This window comes from Podarcis erhardii, assembly GCF_964252035.2.
Source record: "Podarcis erhardii genome assembly, chromosome: 8".
NCBI classification, from domain to species: Eukaryota; Metazoa; Chordata; class Lepidosauria; order Squamata; family Lacertidae; genus Podarcis; species Podarcis erhardii.
This window is the reverse complement of record NC_138499.1, coordinates 1,478,450-1,502,486: the sequence shown is the minus strand read 5'-3', so window position 1 is coordinate 1,502,486 and position 24,037 is coordinate 1,478,450. Positions and strand designations below refer to the sequence as shown.

The window sequence follows — 24,037 nt, the reverse complement described above, 5'->3', positions numbered from 1 at the left end:
GTTTGTGTGTGTGTGTGTGTGTGTGTGTGTGAATGCAGAGCAGCTGGTGAGTGAATGCGTCCACAGACATTCTTCACGGGATGGCAGATGGCGTGTTTGCGAGTGCAAATGGGAGGTTGCGAATGTTGTGTGTCTGTGTGTGTGTATGGGAGCATTCGGACGTGGTCCAGGTAAGTAGTGTTGTGGCTGGGAAATACGTGCTCAGGGGGTGGCAGATGCCATCCTCTGGGCGCAGGGTGAATGGAACCAGTGGATATTCATGGGCAGAAACCAGCGGAAGTTGACCAGGACGTCGGGGGTGAAGTTACCAGGCAGCAGCCAGTGGAGGGTCTGGCTGAGGCTGCTGGACGGAGGCCATTTTGTTGATAAGCAGTAGTCCCGTGCACAGCGGAAGGATGAGGAGTACGTGCTACATACTGTATGTTGCTTTATTTACACTTCAAAGCTGGTATGTTACAGAAAACATCTTGCCTCTGCCGGAGCAGAGAAAAGCATCCTCTCTCCTCTAAAGCACACACTGAACTGCCAAGAACAGTGAAAAACAGGAAACCAGTGTACGTCACATCCAGTCTCCCTTTCCCATGGGAAAACCCAACAGTAACTCTGACTGTGGAATGTAAACATTGTCTTGTGACAAGCACTTCGCTGCACAGTGAAGAGAGCAGAAACCAACATCCTCCCCCTTTCTGTGAACATCACTGGGCAGCGTGTTCGTACAATATCAGTACAAACCCAACTTCTGCACATAGGTACAGTGTTGATCCCTTGATACAATCTTGGACAATACATCAGCAGGAATTTCATTACCTGGCATATAGGACACCGTTACGAGTCCCTTCTGAATACGTTCCCTAGCATGTTGCAACTTCAATTGCAAGTGCTTCGTGCTTTGCTTACAACCTTCAGAATTCAGCAAAGCCAAACATGCTTTGTTGTCCTGGTAAACCTGGATTGGACATTTGACAGGAATTTTCATGTCTTTGCACAATTGTAACAACCATTCACAATCTTTAAGTGAATAAGACAGTGCGTTCAGTTCAGCTTCACAAGTACTTAAGCTAACTGTTGTTTGCTTCTTGCATGACCAATCAAATAGACCCTGATTGTACATATAGCAAACTCCAGACGTACTTTTCCTGTCTGTAGTGTCACTTCCAAAACTTGCATCTGCAAATATCTCAAGACCACCAGACTTCTTATTGTTAAATCTCAGTCTGTAATGCATAGTGCCTTTCAAATACCGCGCTATGCGTTTCAGAGCTTTCCAATCCTTAACAGTAGGATTGTTGACTTGTCTGCTTAGCAAATTACAGCTAACAGCAATGTCTGGTCTTGAACATCTGGCAATGAAGTTTAGCTTGCCTAGCACACTTCTGTACAGTGTAGTGTCAGAAAATGCTTCTTCAGTGTCATCTACCTGATAACCTGTTGTCATCGGTGTGTCCACAGGGTTAGCATCCATCAGGTTTAGTTTGCTTAACACATCAGCAATTTTCCGTGACTGGTGTACCAGAATGTTACCATCTTGATCTCTCTCTATTTCTAGAGATAGGTAGTTGTTTACCTCACCAAGATCTTTCATGTCAAAGTGCTCTTTCAGTTGAGCTAGGGCGTTATTGTACATTGTGACATCTTTCCAAAAGAATAAAAGATCATCAACATAAAACAAACAATACAGTTTCTTTTGCCCCTCCTCTTTGACAAATACACATGGATCAGCTTTCCCTTGCTTAAAACCTAGAGAAAACAATACTTCAGTGAGTTTTGTGTGCCAACACCTTGCACTTTGTTTGAGACCATAAAGGGACTTCTTCAGAGCACAAACAAATCCCTGTTTTACCTGTACGCCATCAGGTGGAAGCATATAAAGTGATTCATCTAGAGATCCGTACAGAAAAGCTGTATTTACATCATGGTGACTAATGTGTAGATTTTCCTCTGCAGCTAGCTTGAGCATAAGCCTAATGCTCTCATACCTCACTGTGGATGAGTAGGTCTCGTGATAGTCTTCACCTGGTACCTGTGCAAAACCTCTGGCTACCAATCTGGCTTTGTGTCTGACTATCTTGCCATTTTGATCAGTCTTCGCTTTGAAGACCCATTTGCTTCCAAGCAGTTTCATTCCTGGAACTACTGGAACTAGGTCCCATGTTTTGTTCCTTTCCAAGGAATCAAGCTCAGCCTTCATGGCATTTAACCATGGCTCAGCTTCCTTTGAATCCAAATCCTGGATTTCTTGGAAACTTGAAGGTTCAAATACCTTCTTGGAGCTTTTAACAGCTGTTACTGCTATCTTAGCAAATTCATCAGCAAATCTCTTTGGAGGTCTGCCTTTTGTGGCTCTTTGTGACCTGCGAATTAGCCGTAGGTCTTCAACACTCTCCTCTTCCTTCTTGGGAGAAAAGTGACCTATTGTGAACAATGGTTCCTCCAATTCTTGATCAGAGCTTTCAGAGGGTCGCATAGAGGCTTTCGCACTCTTGAAATCCTCTGAATCACCCGATTCAGTTTCAGACTCAGAATCAGAACCTTCATCAGTGGGTGTGGGTTGGTGTGGTTGCTTTTGACTATCCTCAGTCTCATCACTGTCATCAGGATAACATTGGAAAATTCCCACATTCTCCCCCCACTTGGCATTGTACTCAACACTTCTTGTGAGCTTAATTGCCTTTGAGTCAGTCATCATTATTCTGTAAGAACCTTTCTGATAACCTAGAAAGATACCATGCAATCCACGCTTGTCTAACTTGGAGTTTTGTGGTGAGTGAACCCACATGTCAGAACCAAAAATTTTCATGTGTTTGATGTATGGCTTCTTGCCAAACATCTTCTCATACGGGGTACAACCAATCGCTGAAGATAACCTGCGATTATAACTGTAAGTGAAACATGAGAGAGCTTCGGCCCAATAACTCTCTGGAAGATTAGCATCATGCAGCAAGGTTTTTAACCCTTGAAGCAATGTCTGATTTGCTCGTTCCGCAAGTCCATTCTGCCATGGCGAGCGAGGACTAGACAAATCGTGTTGAATTCCTTTCTCAGTCAGAAAAGCTTCAAACTGCTGAGAAGTGAATTCTCCCCCGCGATCACTGAAAAGAGTTTTTACCTTCTTACCATGCACATTTTCCAACCAAGCACAGAATTCCTTGAACCTAGGAAAAGCCTCTGATTTCTGCTTGAGATTGTACACATAAATATACCTGGAAAATGCATCAATGAGAACCATGAAGTACCTGTTTCCTCCCAAAGAGGGCGCTAGTGGTCCAACCAAATCAGCATGAACAATTTGGTATGGTTCTGTAGCTTGCCTACTAGACACCTTACCTTTCGCAGCCATTTTTACCTTGTTTGCTGCGCATGCCTTGCACTTCATGTGGTACCTGCAGGGTTTAATAGTCATACCTTCAACCAAGGCAGGCATCTTAGATACTGCCTCAAAATGCAAATGACCAAGTTTTCGATGAAAATCGTGAATACATTCTGCATGCAAACTTTTGTTAGAACCTGCAATGCAACAAGTGTCATCCTGCACAACATCATCATAATACAAAACATATAAACGATCAACATATTCAGCATACAATACATAATCATTTTTCTTTGTGATGATGCACCTTTTGTTCTTAAAGGAAACGTCAATATTCCGCTCATTCAGCTGTCCAACGCTGAGCAGATTATGTTTGGCATCCGGCACATACAGCACATTCTGTATCGATAAGTCCAAACTGTGAAGAACAACAGTTCCGTAGCCTTTACTGGGGATTGTGTGGTCATCCGCCTGGTGAATTGCACCTTCCTGCGGTGTAAAAGACACGAACAGTCGCTTATCGTTGCACATGTGATGCGTTGCCGCTGAATCAACAACGAAGAAAGATCTAGACGTCTTCTGGACCTCTGCATCTTTTGGAGTGAAGCGTGAGACCATTGCCTTGGGCTGCGTTGTCCTGGACACTGGACCTTTGCCTTTGCTCTGGCCTCTTCCACGCGATGAGCTTCCACTGCGCTGCTCTGTCTTGGCCCTGGGATACTTGCATTCCCTTTTCATATGGCCTAGACGTCCACACGAGTAGCATTTCACTGCCTTCAAAGCTTTGGCGCCATCTGGTGGTTCCACTGCACTATGGGATGACGACTGTGAAGTCTCTCCCTTGCCCATGCAGCTAGCACCCCGCCGGTCTGCTTGACTCTGAATCATGGCAGTATCACAGGCTACTGTGAGTTGAGCATTTGGCTGATCAGTGGTAACAAATTCCCCACTTGCCTCAGCCAGCCTTCTGCAGCTAGCCATCATGACTCTGGCATTAGCCTTCTGTGTCATCTCTGCTGCTTTAAATCATGCTGCTTTATACAAGCTGTGTCTGTGCTGCTTCATTCCAAAGGCAAGTTCAAAACAGCCTCTGTGAGCCTGTGCCATTCTGCTTAACTGCAGCTGCTTCAAACCTTATTCCAAAGGCAAGTTCAAAAGGAAAGTTCTAAAGTGCTTTCTCTATGCTGCCTTATATCCATGCTGCGTCACTTCTGCAGCTGCTTTACTCCAAGAGCACTTTTAAAAGTTACTTTCGATTTCCCCAGCCCGGCAAAACTGCCTTAAAAGTTCAAAGTCCAGCCATAAAGCCATTAATTAGAAGCTGGCAGGCTGCCCGGAGCAGTAGCACATACCTCATCAATCATCTTGACGCGCAGAGCAGATTCCGTTCCGATCTGTCCCCCTGCATTCCGATCCTTTGCCGGCACTCCGATTCGACTTCTGGAGCCCATTCTTAAGATGACTGCGTTTTTCTGGGCCCATAACCAAATGTTGTTGATAAGCAGTAGTCCCGTGCACAGCGGAAGGATGAGGAGTACGTGCTACATACTGTATATTGCTTTATTTACACTTCAAAGCTGGTATGTTACAGAAAAAAACATCTTGCCTCTGCCGGAGCAGAGAAAAGCATCCTCTCTCCTCTAAAGCACACACTGAACTGCAAAGAACAGTGAAAAACAGGAAACCAGTGTACGTCACATCCAGTCTCCCTTTCCCATGGGAAAACCCAACAGTAACTCTGACTGTGGAATGTAAACATTGTCTTGTGACAAGCACTTCGCTGCACAGTGAAGAGAGCAGAAACCAACAGGCCATCCCACTCAACGTGTTGTTTGCCTTCCAGGAAGCCGGTGAGGTTTTCCCCAAGACCGATCGTGAAAGTAATGAAGAGAACAGCAGGACTGAAGCAAGGAAGTTTATATTCCTAAATAAATGCCTTTTTTTAAAAAAAGCAAAACTGTGTCTGACTGGTTTCATATAAAACAAATGCAATGCTAAGTTTCTAAATGCAAACATGTTTAAAGTGTGTTCTTTCTTGCCCCCTCCCAATGGGGGGGGGGTTTGCAGGTGTTTCTCTAGTTGTTGCCAATGGCTACGATGATGTCAAAGTGTAATGGCTACGGTGAAGTCAAAGTTTCTGTGATTTCACAAGCAGACATGGATCGCTGAGAGGAAAAGCTGGAGGGCTAGGGATAGAAAGGCAGGGTGAGAAAGGATAGAGAACCAGATGGCTTTAAAAGAAGACTGGACAAATTCCTGGATTCGGTGGGTGCCAGAAGGTGCTGCAGATGTCAGCTGGCTGAAGGTCTCCTTTGGATGTCAGTTGACAGAAGCTGTGTGGAGATTCATGGCGTGAAGCTGGTGTGTTTGTGTGTGTTTATGAATGGAGAGCGGCTGGTGAGCGAATGCGTCCCCAGACATTCTTCCTGGGATGGCGTGTGTCTGCGTGTGCGAAGGGGAGCGTTCAGATGTGGTCTAGGTGAACAGTCCTTGTGTCTGGGAAATGCATGTTCCGTATGTTAAGTCTATTCTGTCAACTTAACATATAGAAGAAGAGAACAAGAAGAACACACGTTTGAAGAAGGCTGGAAAACGTTGACTGAATATATGGGGAATAGCTATGTACACATTTCTCCTTGACACTATGCCTGACCTGACACATGTTGACCAGCTGATAATTGTGGTTTGATACTGAGCCACTGTCCCCTCCTGCTGCTTCCCTTTCCCTGCCCGCAGCTTCCCCCTTACTTTTCTGGCTGTCCCGGGGCACCCCCAGGATGACCCTCCCCTTCTGCAGGGGTGAAACCAGGCTTTCTTTCACCCGGGTCAAAAACTCAGTTTGGTACCCTCTCACACACATATTGTAGTAGTAGTAGTAGTAGATGATGATGAAGAAGAAGAAAATGTGATAATGATCAGGCGCATACCAGTGAGTAAGCCCTATTGAACTCAGTGAGACTTATTTCTCAGTAGTAAAGGCTTGCGCTTTAAGGCTCTAAAGAATAAAATAAAATAATAAATACTCCACAAGTTTCCTTGAAAAATTACTAGCTGCTGAACCAAGAAAAGCTCTCGGACCGGGGATATTAATTGATACAAAATGCAATCAAAATATGGGTCAAGCAAAAGTGTGCTGCACCCTAAGTTATGTCTATTAATTTAAATGAGAGCTCTGAGTAAAACCTAGTTGGCTACTGTTATGTACTGAGTTGAATAGGATCCAAAATGCAACCTGATTGGTCCGCAGGAGCCACCCAATCCAAATCCGGGTGGAAGTGAATCCGCAACCTGATTGGCCTACAGGAGAATCCCGGAATTAGCCAATCATGTGGGGCCCATTGTGTAAATAATGTATATAAAGCAGACATTTCGGGGAAACTTCCATTCCTCCTCACTACTATGAGCTGAATAAAGAGAATGAAATCCACACTCGACTCCGAGTATATTTCAGCTACTGTGAAGTATTTTTTTCTGAAGTCATGTAAAAAGGTCTCAGGGTAAATAAACAAGTCTGAATGTGAATTAGATTTGTAGTACAGACTGCCTTAATTCACCTTCCTGCCCTCGCGTTTACCATATTTTTTCATGTATAACACGCCCCCACGTATTTTGGGGGACTCCAAATTGAGAAAATGGGGGGGGGGAGAGAGATTGTATCCGTGTATAAGACGACCCACAATTTTCTCTTGGGTCCAGAGTCCTCAGCTCCCTTGGCCAGAGCAGCTGCACCTTTCTTTTTCTTTTTTAAGTAATATTTATTAAAATTTTACAGAATCAAAAATACAAAAAAGCATAGTAAAACAAGAAACAAAAGAAAACTCTCAAACAGAAATACAAGATACAAAAAATGAGAAAAATAAAAAATAGAAAATAAATAGTTAAAACAAATCCATTTTTTATAACTTTGAACTCATTACCTTGTTTCTTTGACTTCCTCACACCTCCCCTTTTTGTATTCCCAATTAAAATATTCAAATTAGCAAATCCTTACCCTCTTTCATTTATCTTAACTCTAAATCTTCACATATTGTAACCCTATAATTTCACCAACTTTTTAATTCATTTTTGAATACTCTTTTTAACTTTTGTTGCTAGTACCACTTATTTTCAGTCCAACATCACAGAGCAGCTGCCCCTTTGGACATCTCTGACAGTCGCTCAGCCAAGCAGGGAGCTTCAGATCAGGAATGCTGCCCTGCCAACCTCACGGTTCAGGCAAGAGACCCCAAGTGCATAAAATTCAAATCATTCATTTCCTAGAATTTGGGAGTTGGGTCATCTCAAGTAAAACATCTATGGCAGATGCCCATCAGATCTCTGCTTAGAAGCCTCCAAAGGAGGACAGTCCACGTGGAACATGTCTGCAGTTACACTGGCTCCGTGTTTATTCATTCTTCCCCCTCTTATCTTCTCAGCAGCAGCAGTTTCTAACCAGCGCCATGCTCTCTGAGCGGTCTCCTGCCCGCCTTTCAACCTTTTGCCTTTGTTTCCAGGTTCCCCATTTCAATGGTCACCGAACCACAGATTTAATCACACAGCTGCCACACCACACTGACTTCCCCAAACTTCCTCTTGCAGGCTGACTTTTGAAAACTGAATATTCTTTGAGGTGTAACATTAGCATGCTAATGCAAGCATTGCAATTTTTTTGTAATTTTCCACCACTCTCTTTCTCTCTCCTGCTCACTCCATTTCCATGCTGACAAGGACTGAACAGGAACACATGGACTATGCAGAATTAGATAAATTAACAGGAAAGGTTTGAAACCTGCGAGACCAGAGATTCTTAGAAGAGTGGAGTAAATATGTGAACTATTTGAAACGTAATTGTAATGAACAGATCACGCTAGTAGGACTGCAATAAGTTCTGTACGGAGGACGATTTGGAATATTGCAAGAAAGACTACGAGGAGAGTTATTAGTTAATGATAATTAAGAGTAACAGAGAAATTAAGAAATGCAGAATAAGTGATAAAGAATGAAAAATCATCAGAGTTGACGGAAGTCTAGAATAGCTGGGCATGTTTAGCCTGGAGAAGAGGAGGTTAAGGGGTGATATGATAGCCATGTTCAAATATATAAAAGGATGTCACATAGAGGAGGGAGAAAGGTTGTTTTCTGCTGCTCCAGAGAAGCGGACACGGAGCAATGGCTCCAAACTACAAGAAAGAAGATTCCACCTAAACATTAGGAGGAACTTCCTGACAGTAAGAGCTGTTCGACAGTGGAATTTGCTGCCAAGGAGTGTGGTGGAGTCTCCTTCTTTGGAGGTCTTTAAGCAGAGGCTTGACAACCATATGTCAGGAGTGCTCTGATGGTGTTTCCTGCTTGGCAGGGGGTTGGACTCCATGGCCCTTGTGGTCTCTTCCAACTCTATGATTCTATGATTCTATGATTCTATGATATTGTATAAGATAAGAAGTTAAGTTATATGGTTGTTGGAAATGATGTTTAAAAACCCCCAATAAAAATGTATGTGTGTGTGTGTATATATACCGTATTTTTCATCCCATAGGACGCTCCGTCCCATAGGATGCACCTAGTTTTTTGGGGGGGGAATAAAGGGGGGAAATTTCCTTTATTTCCCCCCCAAAACCAGGTTGGGGAAACCGAACCAGGTCGAGGAACAGTGGGATGGCGGCGCTGCGCCTCCCTGCTGTCCCCTGAGCTTGTGGGGCTGGCCGATGTCTGCCCGGCGTGAGGGGTGCTCTGCATCAGGACGCCCCGGGTGGCAGGCTGCTCTCCGCACTGAGGGGAGCCCTGCGGGGAACTCCTGCAGGGCTCCCCACGCTGCAGATGTCTGCCTGGTGCTTCAGGGCGCCCCTCACACCGGGCGGCAGGCTGCTATCCGCAGCCTAGACAGCCCTGCGGGAACTCCCGCAGGGCTGCCTAGGCTGCTGATGTGTTCCTGAAGCCTGGAGAGTGAGAGGGGTCGGTGCGCACCAACCCCTCTTGCTCTCCAAGCTTCAGCGAAAGCCTGCATTCACCCCATAGGACGCACCCAGATTTCCCCTTCATTTTTGGAGGGGAAAAAGTGCGTCCTATAGGGCGAAAAATACAGTATATATACTGAACAGGAACGCTTTTGCGCCACCCATGTTCCCCCGCCACGGCCATTTGAGGAAGCGCATAGAGCTCTCTGGCCAACAGGGCTCTTGATTCTTCTGAAGGCCTCCTCTCAGCATTCCTGGCTGGCTCTGAGCCCACCTTTCCCATCTTCTTACTGCTCCTGATGCTAAGAGGGAGGCAGACCCCCATGGCTCCAGCACGACCCCCTTCCTCCTGGCAGGAGGTGACTCACCTGGACTTGGCAGCTGGTCCAGGCACTCCTGGAAGGGGATTCCCAGAGCTGCAAGCCTGAACTGCCAGGTGTTGGGAAGAGCTGCAAGAAGGGAGCTTGTCTGCTGTGGGTCAGACACAAACCCAAATCATGTCTTTTCCCCCAACACACATACAGGGAGACCTCCTATTTCTCCCCAAACCAATGACCTAGAAGCTGCTCTTCTGATGGTAAACACTTGAGTCCTCTTTCTCTATGGGATGGTCATAACAGCTTGCTGGATCGGGCCCATCTAGTCCAGCATCCTGTTGTCAAAGGGGCTGAAGAGTTGCCTGTGGGGAGCCAGCAAGCAGGATTTTAGCACCAGGAGGGGAGAACTGGATGTTTGCAAACGTGGCCCCCACCAAGGGCACACACCCCCCCCAGGGCTGCCGAAATCATGCTACTTCGCCTGAACTTTCTTTAATTTGTCCTGAGTCTTTTGGGGTTTTTGATGATTGCAGAGGTATTGCTCAAGACCTGTTTATCAGTGGTGTGCAAGGCTTACTTGGGCAAACACTCGCCTTGTGTAAGACTTCAGTGTTGAACTTTTTAAATAAGAATGGAAATGTCTCCCCCTGCCCCACCCCCAAAGCACAAGGTGTCAGTTTTGCCCACTGGGAATCATGATAACTGTTATGTAGTGAAGTTTCACCCTGGGCCAGCAGGGGGATACTGTATATAGTTTTCACTCAGGTCTGTCGATAGTTTTCCCTCAGGTCCGCGTCAGTTATTTTAGGCGGGAACTCTGGGCTGTTGTTGTTACAATGTTGACAGCCGGCTGCCTATAAAAGCAGGCCGGCTGAGCTGTTTGCAGGCAGTTCTGTTCCAGCTTACGAAATAAAGAGCTGCTTTGGAGAAATCGCTGTGTCGTCTGCTACGTCAACCCACAACTTAACACTGGCGACGAGGATGGGATCGATGGACATCAGAGCACAGCCAGATGCGGCCAGCCTCTGAACTGAGCTGAATCACTGAGCTGAATCACAGAGCGAAATCACTGAGCGAAATCACTGGACAGAACCAATTCAGAGCTGACTGTTCTGGCTAGAGCACTGTGTTCCATCCATCGCCCTTCACGCCGGCATCGGAATCATGGCTTCACTTGTACCTCTACCGCCGTTTGCGCCAGCCTCTGAATCATGGGACTCCTACCTCGCTCGGTTCGACTGCTACCTCCAAGCCAACGAGCTGACAGCAGTATCAAAGGATCGTAAGCGGGGCCTATTCCTCAGCCTCTGTGGGCCTGAGGTGTTTGAGACGGCCCGAGCATTGGTTGCGCCTGAAGCAGTCCAGGCAACACCATGGGACACGATCCAAGAGAAGCTCCGCAACCACTACGCACCAAAGCCGTCCAAGATTGCTGCCTGCCATGCGTTCTATCACCGGAACCAGGCAGAGGGGGAGTCAATCAACAACTACACCACCGCCCTGCGACAGGCTGCAATGCACTGTGAGTTCCGAGACTCAGACGATGCCCTGATGGATCGAATCGTCTGCGGGGTCCGGGACATCCATCTGCAACGGCGTCTCCTCGCCAAGCCAGACCTCACGCTGCAGAAAGCCATTGAGGAGGCTGTGGCCTCAGAAGCTGCTGAACTCTCCGCCCAGGAGATCCGCAAGTGCAGCAGCCCGCGTCTTGCTAGGGAGCCAGTTCCGGTGCATCATGAAGAGGCCAGCAGTGATGAGGCATCCTCCAGTGAAGGTGATGACGTGCACCAGACAAAGCGGGAGCACAGGAAGTTCCAACAGAAGTCCAAGGGCCAACCGGAATGTGCCGGCTGCGGAGGCAACCATTCCCGTGCCAAGTGTCGATTCAGAGACGCCATCTGTAGGAAGTGTTCCAGAAGGGGCCACATCGCTAAGGTCTGCCGATCGGCTCCGTCTGACACCCCCCCTTCATCGACTCGCAAGTCCAAGCCTTCACTCCAGTCTGCCAAGGAAAGTTGTTTCGCTCTCACCAACTGCCACTGCCTGTCTGGAACCACGATTGGCCAAACCGACTCGCCTACGCGACGCAAGCTGAACGTCACGGTGCTCATTGAAGGAGCTCCATGTGACATGGAGATCGACACCGGGTCTGCCCTGTCAATCGTGTCGTGGAGCACCATCAAAAGACTGGTACCCAGAGTGTCCAAAAGGCAACTCGACTCTCACCGCGTACACCTGAGAGACTACCAGGGAAATGACATTCCCGTGGTAGGCGTTGGCCGGTTCCGGATTGCCTTCAAGGATTTTTCGGGCCTGCTCCGGTTGGTGGTGGTCGAAGGTCAGCGGCCAAGCCTCCTAGGGCTAGACTGGTTTGATGCCCTCGGCCTGGAAGTCACCGGCATCAACTGCATCTCTAACGCAGAGACTGAGGGTCTGGTCAAAGACTTTGCCGAGGTTTTTGACGGCACCTTGGGGCAATATACAGGTACGCCCATCTCCTTTAGCCTTGATCCACAAGTCGCCCCCATCAAGCTAAAGCCACGCCGGGTTCCCTTTGCTCTCAAGGCTAAGGTGGACGAACAACTGGACAAACTGATCGCCCAAGGAGTTTTGGAGCCGGTTGACCACGCCAAGTGGGAAACCCCCATCGTCACGCCTGTCAAGCCAGATGGGTCGGTGAGAATCTGCGCTGACTACAAGTGCACGATCAACAAGGCACTTCAGCAGCACGCTTATCCGGTTCCTGTTGTCCAACACCTGCTGCATTCCCTGGGTGAGGGTAAGGTCTTCGCTAAGCTGGACCTTGCCCAAGCCTATCAACAACTGCCCGTCGATGATGCCACTGCTGAAGCCCAGACGATCGTCACCCACCGGGGGGCATTCCGTTGCCGCCGGTTGCAGTTCGGGGTGAGTGTGGCTCCTGGCATTTTCCAAAGCCTTATGGAGCGTCTCCTGCAAGGGCTTCCGGGCGTGGTACCATATTTTGATGACGTCTTGGTGTCTGCAGACTCACACCAGCAGCTGTTCGAGCGCCTCCGTGCCGTGCTGACCAGGTTCCAAGAGGCCGGGCTCAAGGTAAAGAAGGAGAAGTGCCAGATCGCCGTTCCACAGGTAGAGTTCCTGGGCTATCTTATCGATGCCTCCGGCCTTCACCCGACCACATCCAAGATCCGCGCTATCCAGCAGGCCCCCACCCCAAAGAACAAGACGGAGTTGCAGGCATTCCTGGGGCTGCTGAACTTTTATAACATGTTCCTGCCCCACAAAGCCACAGTGGCTGAGCCTCTTCACCGACTCCTTAGTACAAAGACGCCTTGGGCCTGGGGTCATCGGGAGACGGCGGCCTTCAACGCGGTTAAGGCTCTCCTTTCATCAGACAGTGTGCTGGTACAGTACAGTGAATCCAGGCCGCTGGTCCTTGCCTGCGACGCCTCACCTTTTGGCATCGGTGCTGTCCTTAGTCACCGTTTTCCAGATGGAAGAGAAGCACCACTCGCCTACTTTTCCAGGACACTATCTCTGACGGAACGGAATTACAGCCAGCTCGACAAGGAGGCATTGGCACTTGTGGCTGGAGTGAAGAGGTTCCATGAATACCTCTATGGCAGGACTTTTGACCTCATCACTGACCACAAGCCACTCCTGGGCCTCCTCGCCGGTGATCGTCCAACTCCACCGGTCCTCTCGCCACGCATGCTGCGATGGACTGTTTTCCTGGCTGCCTACCACTACCGGCTCATCCATCGCCCGGGGAAATCGATGGGCCATGCCGACGCCCTCAGCCGTTGCCCTCTTCCAGCATTTGTGGAAGACCCGGCTCCAGCTTCATCGCTCCTTCTGATTGAGGATCTTCCGGCAGCGCCTGTATCAGCTGCCACTGTGGCCTCCGCGTCTGCCCAGGATCGCACCATCAGCCGGGTGCTCAACTGGGTGTGGAGGGGGTGGCCACAAGGGCCTTTTGCATCGGAGTTCCAGCCCTTCGCAACCAGACAACATGAACTCTCAGCTCATCGCGGCTGTCTGCTGTGGGGAGACCGCGTCGTGATTCCCCAGGGACTCCGTCAGCGCGTCCTGGAGGCTCTGCACGTTGGCCACCCGGGAATTGTCAAAATGAAGGCGTTGGCTCGGTGTTACGTCTGGTGGCCTAATATGGACGATGCCATCACTGCCTGGGTGTCCGCCTGTCAAGCGTGCCAAGAGTCGAGGCCTGCACCACCGGCAGCTAAGGGACACACCTGGGAGACGCCAAAGACACCCTGGTCGAGGGTGCACATCGATCTGGCTGGCCCCTTTCACGGCCGGACCTTTATGGTAGTGGTGGACGCCTATTCCAAATGGCTGGAGGTCGCCCTGATGCCCTCCACCACTACCGAAGCTGTCATCCGGGTGCTGCGAGGCCTGTTTGCAACGCATGGGTGTCCTGATGTCCTTGTCTCTGACAACGGACCACAGTTCACGTCAGGCACGTTTGAGCGGTATCTTTTGGGACTGGGCATCCGCCATGCCCTAACGGCACCCTTTCATCCATCCAGCAACGGGCAAGCGGAAAGAATGGTGCGCTCAGCAAAAGAGGCACTGGCGCGCCTGGACCGGGGAGACTGGCATGAGCGGGTCGCCGAATACTTGTTCGTGCAACACATCACCCCTCATGCGGCCACAGGGAGGAGTCCTGCTGAACTGCTTATGGGCCGCCGCCTCAGGTCACCGCTCGACCGGCTACACCCGGACTTTGCCGTGGCTGAACCCCCAGGCTGTGCCAACGCGCCACGGTCATTTGTCCCAGGAAACCAGGTCTTTGCCCGGAACTATGTGGGGGACATTCCTTGGGTGCCAGCCACAGTAGTGGGAGTCACTGGACCTCGCTTGTACCAGGTGGCACTCGAAGACGGACGCTTGTGGCGACGGCACATAGACCAGCTTAGGCGCAGGGTTGGGGACTTGGACACTACCGAGGTGCCCCCAACTGCGCTTGCGGCTCCAGAAGAGACACGTACAGATGGCGAGGCCCCACCTACACCTCCCTCGCAAACTGCCAGCGTGGAGCCGAACCAAGCCGCTTCAGAGGGTCTGCCAGACTTACCACAGACTCAGACCACTCCACTTGCGGAGGCTTCACCCACAGCAGCGGATCCAGGGGATTTGGTTCCAACGCCACCTAGGGTCGCACCACAGCCTCAGCAAGAACTGTGTGGCCCTCCGGACTTGGCTACCAGTCCCCGGCGGTCTGGCAGAGTTCCCAAGCGCCCAACTTATTTAAAGGACTATGTTGTTGGACAGGTATCACTGTTGGTCTAAGTATGAGAAATGTAACCGATATGCTTTTGTGCCTAATTGAACCATTACGCGTAGTGCTGTATATAAGGAAACCATTACGATTGTAACTAACGCCTTATCTCGGTGGGGAGGGGTGTTATGTAGTGAAGTTTCACCCTGGGCCAGCAGGGGGATACTGTATATAGTTTTCACTCAGGTCTGTCGATAGTTTTCCCTCAGGTCCGCGTCAGTTATTTTAGGCAGGAACTCTGGGCTGTTGTTGTTACAATGTTGACAGCCGGCTGCCTATAAAAGCAGGCCGGCTGAGCTGTTTGCAGTCAGTTCTGTTCCAGCTTACGAAATAAAGAGCTGCTTTGGAGAAATCGCTGTGTCGTCTGCTACGTCAACCCACAACTTAACAATAACTTTTGCTCAGAATTTGCTAGGGACTAGGGCCTTGGTAAGGAAATCAGCCCTGAGTGCTCACTGGAAGGACAGATCCTGAAGCTGAGGCTCCAGGACTTTGGAAGAGAAGAGAAGACTCCCTGGGAAAGACCCTGATGTTGGGAAAGATGGAGGGCGCAAGGAGAAGGGGATGACAGAGGACGAGAAGGTTGGACAGTGTTCTCAAAGCTACCAGCATGAGTTTGACCAAACTGCGGGAGGCAGTGGAAGACAGGAGTGCCTGGCGTGCTCTGGTCCAGGGGGTCATGAAGAGTCGGACATGTCTAAACGAATCAACAACAACAGGGCCTTGGTAGCCCTGGTCAGTTTAGGTATATGATGTAGGTTTAGCAGGGTCAGTCTGGAAGCTGCATCTGTGTGGGTGGAATGTATAAGAACAGGCTTGCAAACCAATCTGCTTGTCAGGCAATGGCTTTGGCTGACCAGTTAAGAACCATGATTAGCATAATCAAAGAATTGTAGAGTTGAGGGGTCATTTAGTCCAACTGCAATGCAGGAATGCAGTTGCTCTGTGCCATAGAACAGATGGGTACCTCCATCTGGTTTATTTCCACACATAAATCACTACCCACCAGTGAGCTTGACATTGACACCAGGAAAGGTCCGAGAACAGATAATTCATTAGTCAGTCTATGAGAACTTAGAAAAGGATGCTGTGATTACTAAGACCCAGCATAGGTTTCTCAAAGATAAGTCATGTCAGATGAACCCAATTTCTTTCTTTTTTTTATGGAGTAACAAGCTTGGTAGATCAGGGGAATGCTGTGGACATAGCGTATCTTGATTTCAGTAAGTTCTTTTGACAAAGTCCTCCATGATATTCTTGCGAGGAAGCTGGTAAAATGTGGGTTGAATGAGGTAACTGTTGGGTGGATGTGTAGCTGGTTGGCGGATTGAACCCAAAGAGGACTCCTTAATGGTTCCTTGTCATCCTTTTTTTTTAAAAAAAATATTTATTAAAGTTTCCAATTTAATACAAACATAAAAACCACAAAAAACAAGTAATACACAGTAAAAAAATACAAAAATACCAAAAATACACAATTAAAACAAAACAAAACAAATATAATTCCCATCACTTATTTCCATTACCTTATATCTCGGACCTCCCCCTTTTGCATTCCAGTTCAGGTCTTATTTCAGCAAATTCTTATTGTAACTTAATATAAATTATTTTAGCTTATTACTCAACCTTTGCATTACAGCTGGTAACCACTTAATTTCAGTCCAACATCATTCTAACATTCATTAATTTTGCAATATTTCTGTAAATAGTCTTTAAATTTCCTCCAGTCCTCTTCCGCCGACTCTTTTCCCTGGTCTCGGATTCTGCCGGTCATTTCTGCCAATCCCATGTAATCGATCATCTTCATCTGCCATTCTTCCAGAGTGGGTAAATCTTGTGTCTTCCAATATTTTGCGATGAGAATTCTTGCTGCAGTTGTCGCATACATAAAGAAAGTTTTGTCCTTCTTTGGCACCAATTGGCCAACCATGCCCAGAAGAAAGGCCTCTGGTTTTTTCAAGAAGGTATACTTGAATACTTTTTTCATTTCATTATAGATCATCTCCCAGAAAGCTTTAATCTTTGGGCATGTCCACCAAAGGTGAAAGAATGTACCTTCAGTCTCCTTACATTTCCAACATTTGTTATCGGGCAAATGATATATTTTTGCAAGCTTGACTGGGGTCATGTACCACCTATAAATCATTTTCATAATATTCTCTCTTAAGGCATTACATGGTTCCTTGTCATCCTGGGGTAAAGGGACAAGTGGGGTGCCTGAAAATCACCAGCCCAAAGGCGAGCCTCGCCTGGTGACCAGCACAAACCCCTTTCCCCCTCTGGCTCTTTTTTCCTCGGGTCAAGAGTCTCCAGGAGGTCACCATGGGTGAGCTGCACTTGACCAACCCTGTTCAGGGAAGTTTTTAGTGTGCGATGTTTCCTAAATTGAGCCACCACCAATTTAGGAAAGAGGCGGAATACCAGACAGAGCTGAAGTTGATGCATCAAATGGTGAGGAGTTGTGCAACTTCACCCAAAGTGTCAACACCCAAAAGCAGAATTAAAGCAATAGATGGGAGGGCAAATGCTGGACCTCAGTTTCAGTCCTCAGCATCTTTCTGATTGGCTTGGAAGGGTACAAAACAAGCAGAGCTGCTCAAGAGAAGGTCCAGGATTCAGCTAGAAGCACAGAAGAAAGAAGCCGAGCTTGCCAACTCTTCAAGAAGGACACAAAGACTTCTGCTGGTCCCAAGAAACAGGGTCAAGGTAAGTTGAGGAGGGGAACTTCTTGCACATAATACCTGAACCCCAGAAAAGAGAGCCCAGTGCCTTATATTAGTCTGAAAGTGAGCCTTCCCTCAGTTTCTTGGAAGCACATTTAAACTCTTGGAGAACTTAAGTTCCCATAACAGTTAATTAATGAGAAAGATTGAAACTGACTTAAAGCTGTAGTGTAGAGATGCTGGGAAGCTCAGCCTAGTGGTTTCCCTTCCTCAGTCTTGGCCTGCCTCTGGTTCAGCCTTTGCCAACTTCATGGCCTCTAGATGTTTCAGAGGACAACTCTCATCCTCTTCATGGGGCTGAGGAGAGCTGTAGCCCAAAGTAGCTGAAGGCCACCAGGCTGGCAAAGACTGCTCTGGGTTCAACACTCTGCTTCTGGTCCTGCCTCAACCCAGAGCAGTCTTTGCCGGCCTCGTGGCCTTCTAACTGCCCGTTCCCCTCTCCTTGCAGAGACCTCCTGGCCATTGGCTAGGCTACCTGCGGCTAGTGGCAGTTGGCATCCAACGAAAGCATCACAGGTTACCCATCCTGCTCCAAACCCTTCTCAGTCTGGTTCTCCGGGTCTTGAATTACTCCAACTGAAACTCTACTGGTTACTTCAGAGACAGTACAAGCTCTTGCTTCTAATGTCTTCTCTTGCATGGCAGCCTTCAGGGGCACACCCCACCCCACTATTTCATTTCATATTTTACTCTTTGGGGGAAGAGCCATAGCTAGATGACCTGCAGGGGCCCTTCCAACTCTACAATCCTATGGTTCTAGGATTCAGTGATAGAGCATGCAATGCTTTGACCAGATGGTCTGGGGTCCGATTCCCAGCTGGGAGAGGCCTATATTCTGGAATCCTGGAGTCTGTGTAGACAATGCTGAGCTAGATGGAGCAATCGTACCAGAGCTTGTGTAAGACACCTTCCAGTGCTCCTGTGTCCCCCATGCTGTTCAGCGGGAGCCAGACCCCATGGCTCCAGCAAGCCATCCCTCTCTCATGTGCATAATAATAATAATTTTATTATTTCTACCCCGCCCATCTGGCTGGGTTTCCCTAGCCACTCTGGGTGGCTCCCAACGGAATATTAAAAACATGATAAAACATCACACATTAAAAACTTCCCTAAACAGGGCTGCCTTCAGATGTCTTCTAAAAGTCAGGTAGTTGTTTATTTCCTTGAGAGGGCATTCCACAGGGTGGGCGCCACCACCGAGAAGGCCCTCTGCCTGGTTCCCTGTAACTTCGCTTTTTGCAGCGAGGGAACCGCCAGAAGCCCCTCAGCGCTGGACCTCAGCGTCCGGGCAGAACAGTGGGGATGGAGATGCTCCTTCAGGTCTACTGGGCCAAGGCCATTTAGGGCCTTAAAGTTTGGCACCAATGCTTTGAACTGTGCCCAGAAATGTCCTGGGAGCCAATGTAGGTCTTTTAGGACCAGTGTTATATGGTCTCAGCGGCCGCTCCTGGTCACTAGTCTGGCTGCCGCATTTTGGATTAGATACACACCGTCTCTCCCAACTGCAGGATGGTCAACTTCTGGACTCTCCTGCTGGCCCTGACACTCCTGGTAGAGACGGGACAGTCCCAGAGCTACAAATCAATACCTACAGGTAAGAACTGGGGAAGCAGGGATGTCTCTGGGCCAAATCAAAGCCTAGATGTGGAGTTCCTTTCCTCTCCCTCTTGCACAGGCTATATGTTGACATTTTGACACATGGTTATGATAAGGCAATTACCCGGGAGTCACCTCAACCCATTACGCAGGTTTGCCAATTTCCCAACAATCCATTGCAAAACCCAAAAGCTGCATTGCTTTGTGGATGCCTCGAGAGCTGCCTCCTCACACTGCCCCACAGGGGCCTGAGACTTGTCTGCCCATTCCCAACAGCAAGGGCTGGCGGACTGGCTGGCTGGGCTGCCTTGTCCGCTTGCTTGCTTGCTTGCTTGCTTGCTTACTCTGAGGCCAGCTCTGCTTCTGGTAACCAGCACCCCCTGAACAGCCCCAGAGACACCATTCACCTGGAGAGCTTGTAGCCAGGGCTGCCAAAACAAACAGCTGTGCAAGCCTTTGGGGGGCAGAGATGCGAGAGGGAAGGAAAGAGGGACAGAGGCCAGTCTTGCCCGCGGCCCCCCCCACCATCCTTCAAGGCACCCAGGGGGGCCATGGGACCACTGGACCAGATGATCTCCCGGTTCCTTCCAACTCTACAGTTCTATGATTCTAAGTGCCGTATTTTTCGCTCCATAAGACGCACCTACTTTTTAGAGGGGGAATGCAGGGAAAAAAATATTCTTTAAAGGGAGTGCTGAGCAGAGCCTGTAGGCATCCCAGGCTGTGCTCAGCGCTCCCTTTCGCGAGCCGCGTGGAGCGTGTGTGCGGCTCTTTAAAGGGAGCGCGGCTCTTGGGGGCTTTTGCGGGAGGTGGGGGAAGGGACAGAACTGTGTGCTCTGTCCCTTCCCCCACCTCCTGCAAGAGCCGCGCGCTAAGTCAGAAGCCAGGACAGCAAGCAGGATCACTGTGGAGCGATCCTGCTTGCTGTCCTGGCTTATGGGATAGCCATGCGCAGCCTCTCCCAGGCAGCGGGATGAAGGATCCCCCAAGAACCACGCTTCCTTTAAAGAGTGCACGGATAGTGTGTGCGGCTCTTGGGGGCTTTTCCCCAAGAAGGGAATGACGGGCTGCCCTTCTCCCTCCTCGGGGAAAAGCCCCCAAGAGCCGCACACACGCTCCACGCGGCTCTTTAAAGGGAGCACTGAGCAGAGCCTCCCGTCTGCATTCGCTCCATAAGACGCACACACATTCCCCTTACTTTTTAGGAGGGGGAAGTGCGTCTTATAGAGCGAAAAATACGGTAAGCAAACGAACCACAAGCATTCCTCTTCCCCTCTTTTCCTCCTCATGTGACTCTAGTACTGAACCTGGCCAAAGGACGACGAGCTTATCAGTCCTCGGTATATCCACATACGATCCATGGATCGGCAGACAAAGCTGTGGATGGGTTCTATGCTGGGGACTTCCACCAGGGCTCCTGCACCCACACCAACGCTGAGAAGAACCCCTGGTGGCTGGTGGATCTAGACTCAGAGTACGCCATCGCAGCTGTCTTGGTGAAAAACCGCGGCGACTGCTGTGGCGAGAGGCTGCTGGGAGCTGAGGTCCGTGTGGGGAACACCATCGTGGACCATGGAAAATCCAACGCTTTGTAAGTTCCAGCTGCCAACCATCCCTTGGTCCCTGAACCTGAATGATCTCAGGTTCAGAGAACACTTCAGGAACACTGGCGGGGAGGGGCTACTTCTTAGTCTCCTCTTGTATTTGTGATAACAGGGAAGAAAGTAGGAAAGAGGCAGGTGCTGTGTGCAGACCACAGTGAAAGCACCCTGTTAGGTACTGAATTGAATAGGATCCAAAAGGCTGCAGTCTGATTGGTCCTAGAACAATAGGATTCAGAATGCAGCAGTCTGATTGGTCCTAGAACAATAGGGTCCAGAATGCAGCAGTCTGATTGGTCCTAGAACAATAGGATTCAGAATGCAGCAGTCTGATTGGTCCTAGAACAATAGGGTTGAGAATGCAGCAGTCTGATTGGTCCTAGAACAATAGGATCGAGAATGCAGCAGTCTGATTGGTCCACAGGAGTCACCCAATCCAGCTTCAGGTGGAAGTTGCAGTTGAGGGAGGTTGCGGCGCTCATCTCGCTTTATTGGCCGAGGAAGCCGGCGTGCAGCTTCCGGATCATGTGGATCTAGGAGTCTTGGTTGACCACAAACTTGACATGAGCCAACAGTGTGACGCGGCAGCTAAAAAAGCCAATGCAATTCTGGGCTGCATCACTAGGAGTATAGCATCTAGATCAAGGGAAGTAATAGTGCCACTGTATTCTGCTCTGGTCAGACCTCACCTGGAGTACTGTGTCCAGTTCTGGGCACCACAGTTCAAGAAGGACACTGACAAACTGGAACGTGTCCAGAGGAGGGCAACCAAAATGGTCAAAGGCCTGGAAACGATGCCTTATGAGGAACGGCTAAGGGAGCTGGGCATGTTTAGCCTGGAGAAGAGGAGGTTAAGGGGTGATATGATAGCCATGTTCAAATATATAAAAGGATGTCACATAGAGGAGGGAGAAAGGTTGTTTTCTGCTGCTCCAGAGAAGCGGACACGGAGCAATGGCTCCAAACTACAAGAAAGAAGATTCCACCTAAACATTAGGAGGAACTTCCTGACAGTAAGAGCTGTTCGACAGTGGAATTTGCTGCCAAGGAGTGTGGTGGAGTCTCCTTCTTTGGAGGTCTTTAAGCAGAGGCTTGACAACCATATGTCAGGAGTGCTCTGATGGTGTTTCCTGCTTGGCAGGGGGTTGGACTCGATGGCCCTTGTGGTCTCTTCCAACTCTAGGATTCTATGATTCTATGACTAAGCCGTTTCTGGCGAACCAGAGCAGTGCATGGAAGCGCCGTTTACCTTCCCGCCGGAGCAGTACCTATTTATCTACTTGCACTTTGACGTGCTTTTGAACTGCTAGGTTGGCAGGAGCTGGCACTGAGCAATGGGAGTTCACCCCATTGTGGGGATTCAAACCGCTGACCTTCTGATCAGCAAGTCCTAGGCTCTGTGATTTAACCCACAGCACCACCCGTGTCTGCACTCTCAGGGAATACACAGACCAAACCTCAGCCCTCTTTTGGAATTTGCACTTCTCCAAATTTAGCAACAAATTTAGTTCTCCTGCTGAGTAATGTGCACATCCTATGGGAAAGTGTACATACGAAAGGATAGATAAGTGAAAACGACATACAAAACTGCGTGCTGTTAGGGGAAATTGATTTGCAAAAATGGGGATCTTAGGATAAATTCACACGGAAATGCTGACAAATTTTTGTGATGACTGAAGAAAAAAAAGAGATCACAAACTGATGTGGAAATGTGGAGAACTGCGAATGCTTCCGATACACAAACACACTTGTGTCTAACCCTCCTTTTCTCCCTACAGGTGTGGGATCGTCACAGACGTCACACTGGGCTCCGTCAGTAGCTTCAACTGCAACTGGCTCAGGGGCCGCTATGTGAGCATCCAGCTTCCCCGCCATGGTTATATGACGCTGTGCGAAGTGGATGTCTATGGAGCTGTAGCAGAAGAGATGCGTTAGGGATCACCAGCAGTCTCTGTGTTGGTGTGTTCAGGGTGTGTGGCTGTCAAAGACCAAGGATGCGTCAATCAACGCCATAGTCCTCCTTGCAGCAAGCCCCCTTTCCTCTACTTCTCCAGCAGCTTCTCAGGGCCCTGAGAACCAACAAGGGCTGTGCTTTTGCTCCTGCCACAAAGCGTAGACCAGGCATAGGCAAACCCAGCCCTCCAGATGTTTTGGGACTACAACTCCCACCATCCCTGACCACTGGGGCTATTAGCTAGGGATGATGGGAGTTGTAGTCCCAAAACATCTGGAGGGCCGAGTTTGCCTATGCCTGGCGTAGACCAAGACACTGCTGAAAACCCCTCACGGCAAGAATGAAGTCTTTCCCCGCCATAGTGTTGAGCCCCATACTCTAAGGTTACCAGACGTCCCCATATCCTGGGGACAGTCCCCAAATTTACAAATCAGTCCCCTGACAAAATCCATCTATTTAATAGGAAGTTGAAAAGTGTCCTCGGATTAATTGAAAAAAATCTGGTAACCTTACCATAGTCTGCAGCCCTACTGCCTGGTCCCCTATGGCACAATATAATTGGCACCAGGCACCAGGTTGGCGGAGGCTAACTAGAACTTAAAAACCTTGTACTGAAGGTGTGTAAAAATTCAACTTTTGTGCCATATGAGCTGTAACCTATTTCTGCTCCAGACCGTGTAGATCCATCATTCCCAATGCAGAGTCCACAGAAGATGAAGTACCTGCCCACTGATACCTCCTACCTGAGATTGAATTTGTTGGCTTTTTACTGAGGGATGGTGTCAAGCATGTGTATGGTGTGTGTATGCCAGTCTGAACCTTTCCCCATGGTTCAGTACAGAATTCTCAAGGTTCCGTGGTTTATTTCTGTGGATCGTGACATGTGTAAAAGTTGGCATGGCATCATATAAAACACGCCCCTCAGTTAACTTTCTTGACCCTGGTGCAAGTCTTTGCCTTGAATGTGCCCTGGAACCTGAGGTCCAGATCAGTGCAGTAATCAGGTGTTGGCCACGACATTTGATCCACGTCTCCTGTGAAAAGAATGGGTTCCACACAGACAGTACTAAGATAACCTTGGAAAGAGAAAACAAAAAATTCCTTCCAGTAGCACCTTAAAGACCAACTAAATTAGTTCTAGGTATGAGCTTTCGTGTGCATGCACACTTAGTTGGTCTTTAAGGTGCTACTGGAAGGAATTCTTTGTTTTGACTATGGCAGACCAACACGGCTACCTATCTGTAACTGGAACTTGGAAAGAGAACCAGTTTGGCCATTTCTTACTGGGATTATATCGGTTCAACTACCAATGAACAAAATGT

The 24,037-nt window shown here is 48.8% G+C and overlaps 1 protein-coding gene across 1 annotated transcript; it reads left to right on the top strand.

Annotated features, from left to right (window-relative positions):
• The first annotated feature begins 17,389 nt into the window (after positions 1–17,389).
• On the top strand, positions 17,390–23,644 carry LOC309348996 (fucolectin-like). Its single transcript, XM_081874844.1, has 4 exons — positions 17,390–17,547; positions 19,073–19,158; positions 20,460–20,751; positions 22,540–23,644. The coding sequence occupies exons 2-4, from the start codon at positions 19,074–19,076 to the stop codon at positions 22,694–22,696; spliced, it is 534 nt and encodes a 177-aa protein (XP_081730970.1). The 5' UTR covers positions 17,390–17,547; position 19,073; the 3' UTR covers positions 22,697–23,644.
• Positions 23,645–24,037: the final 393 nt, after the last annotated feature.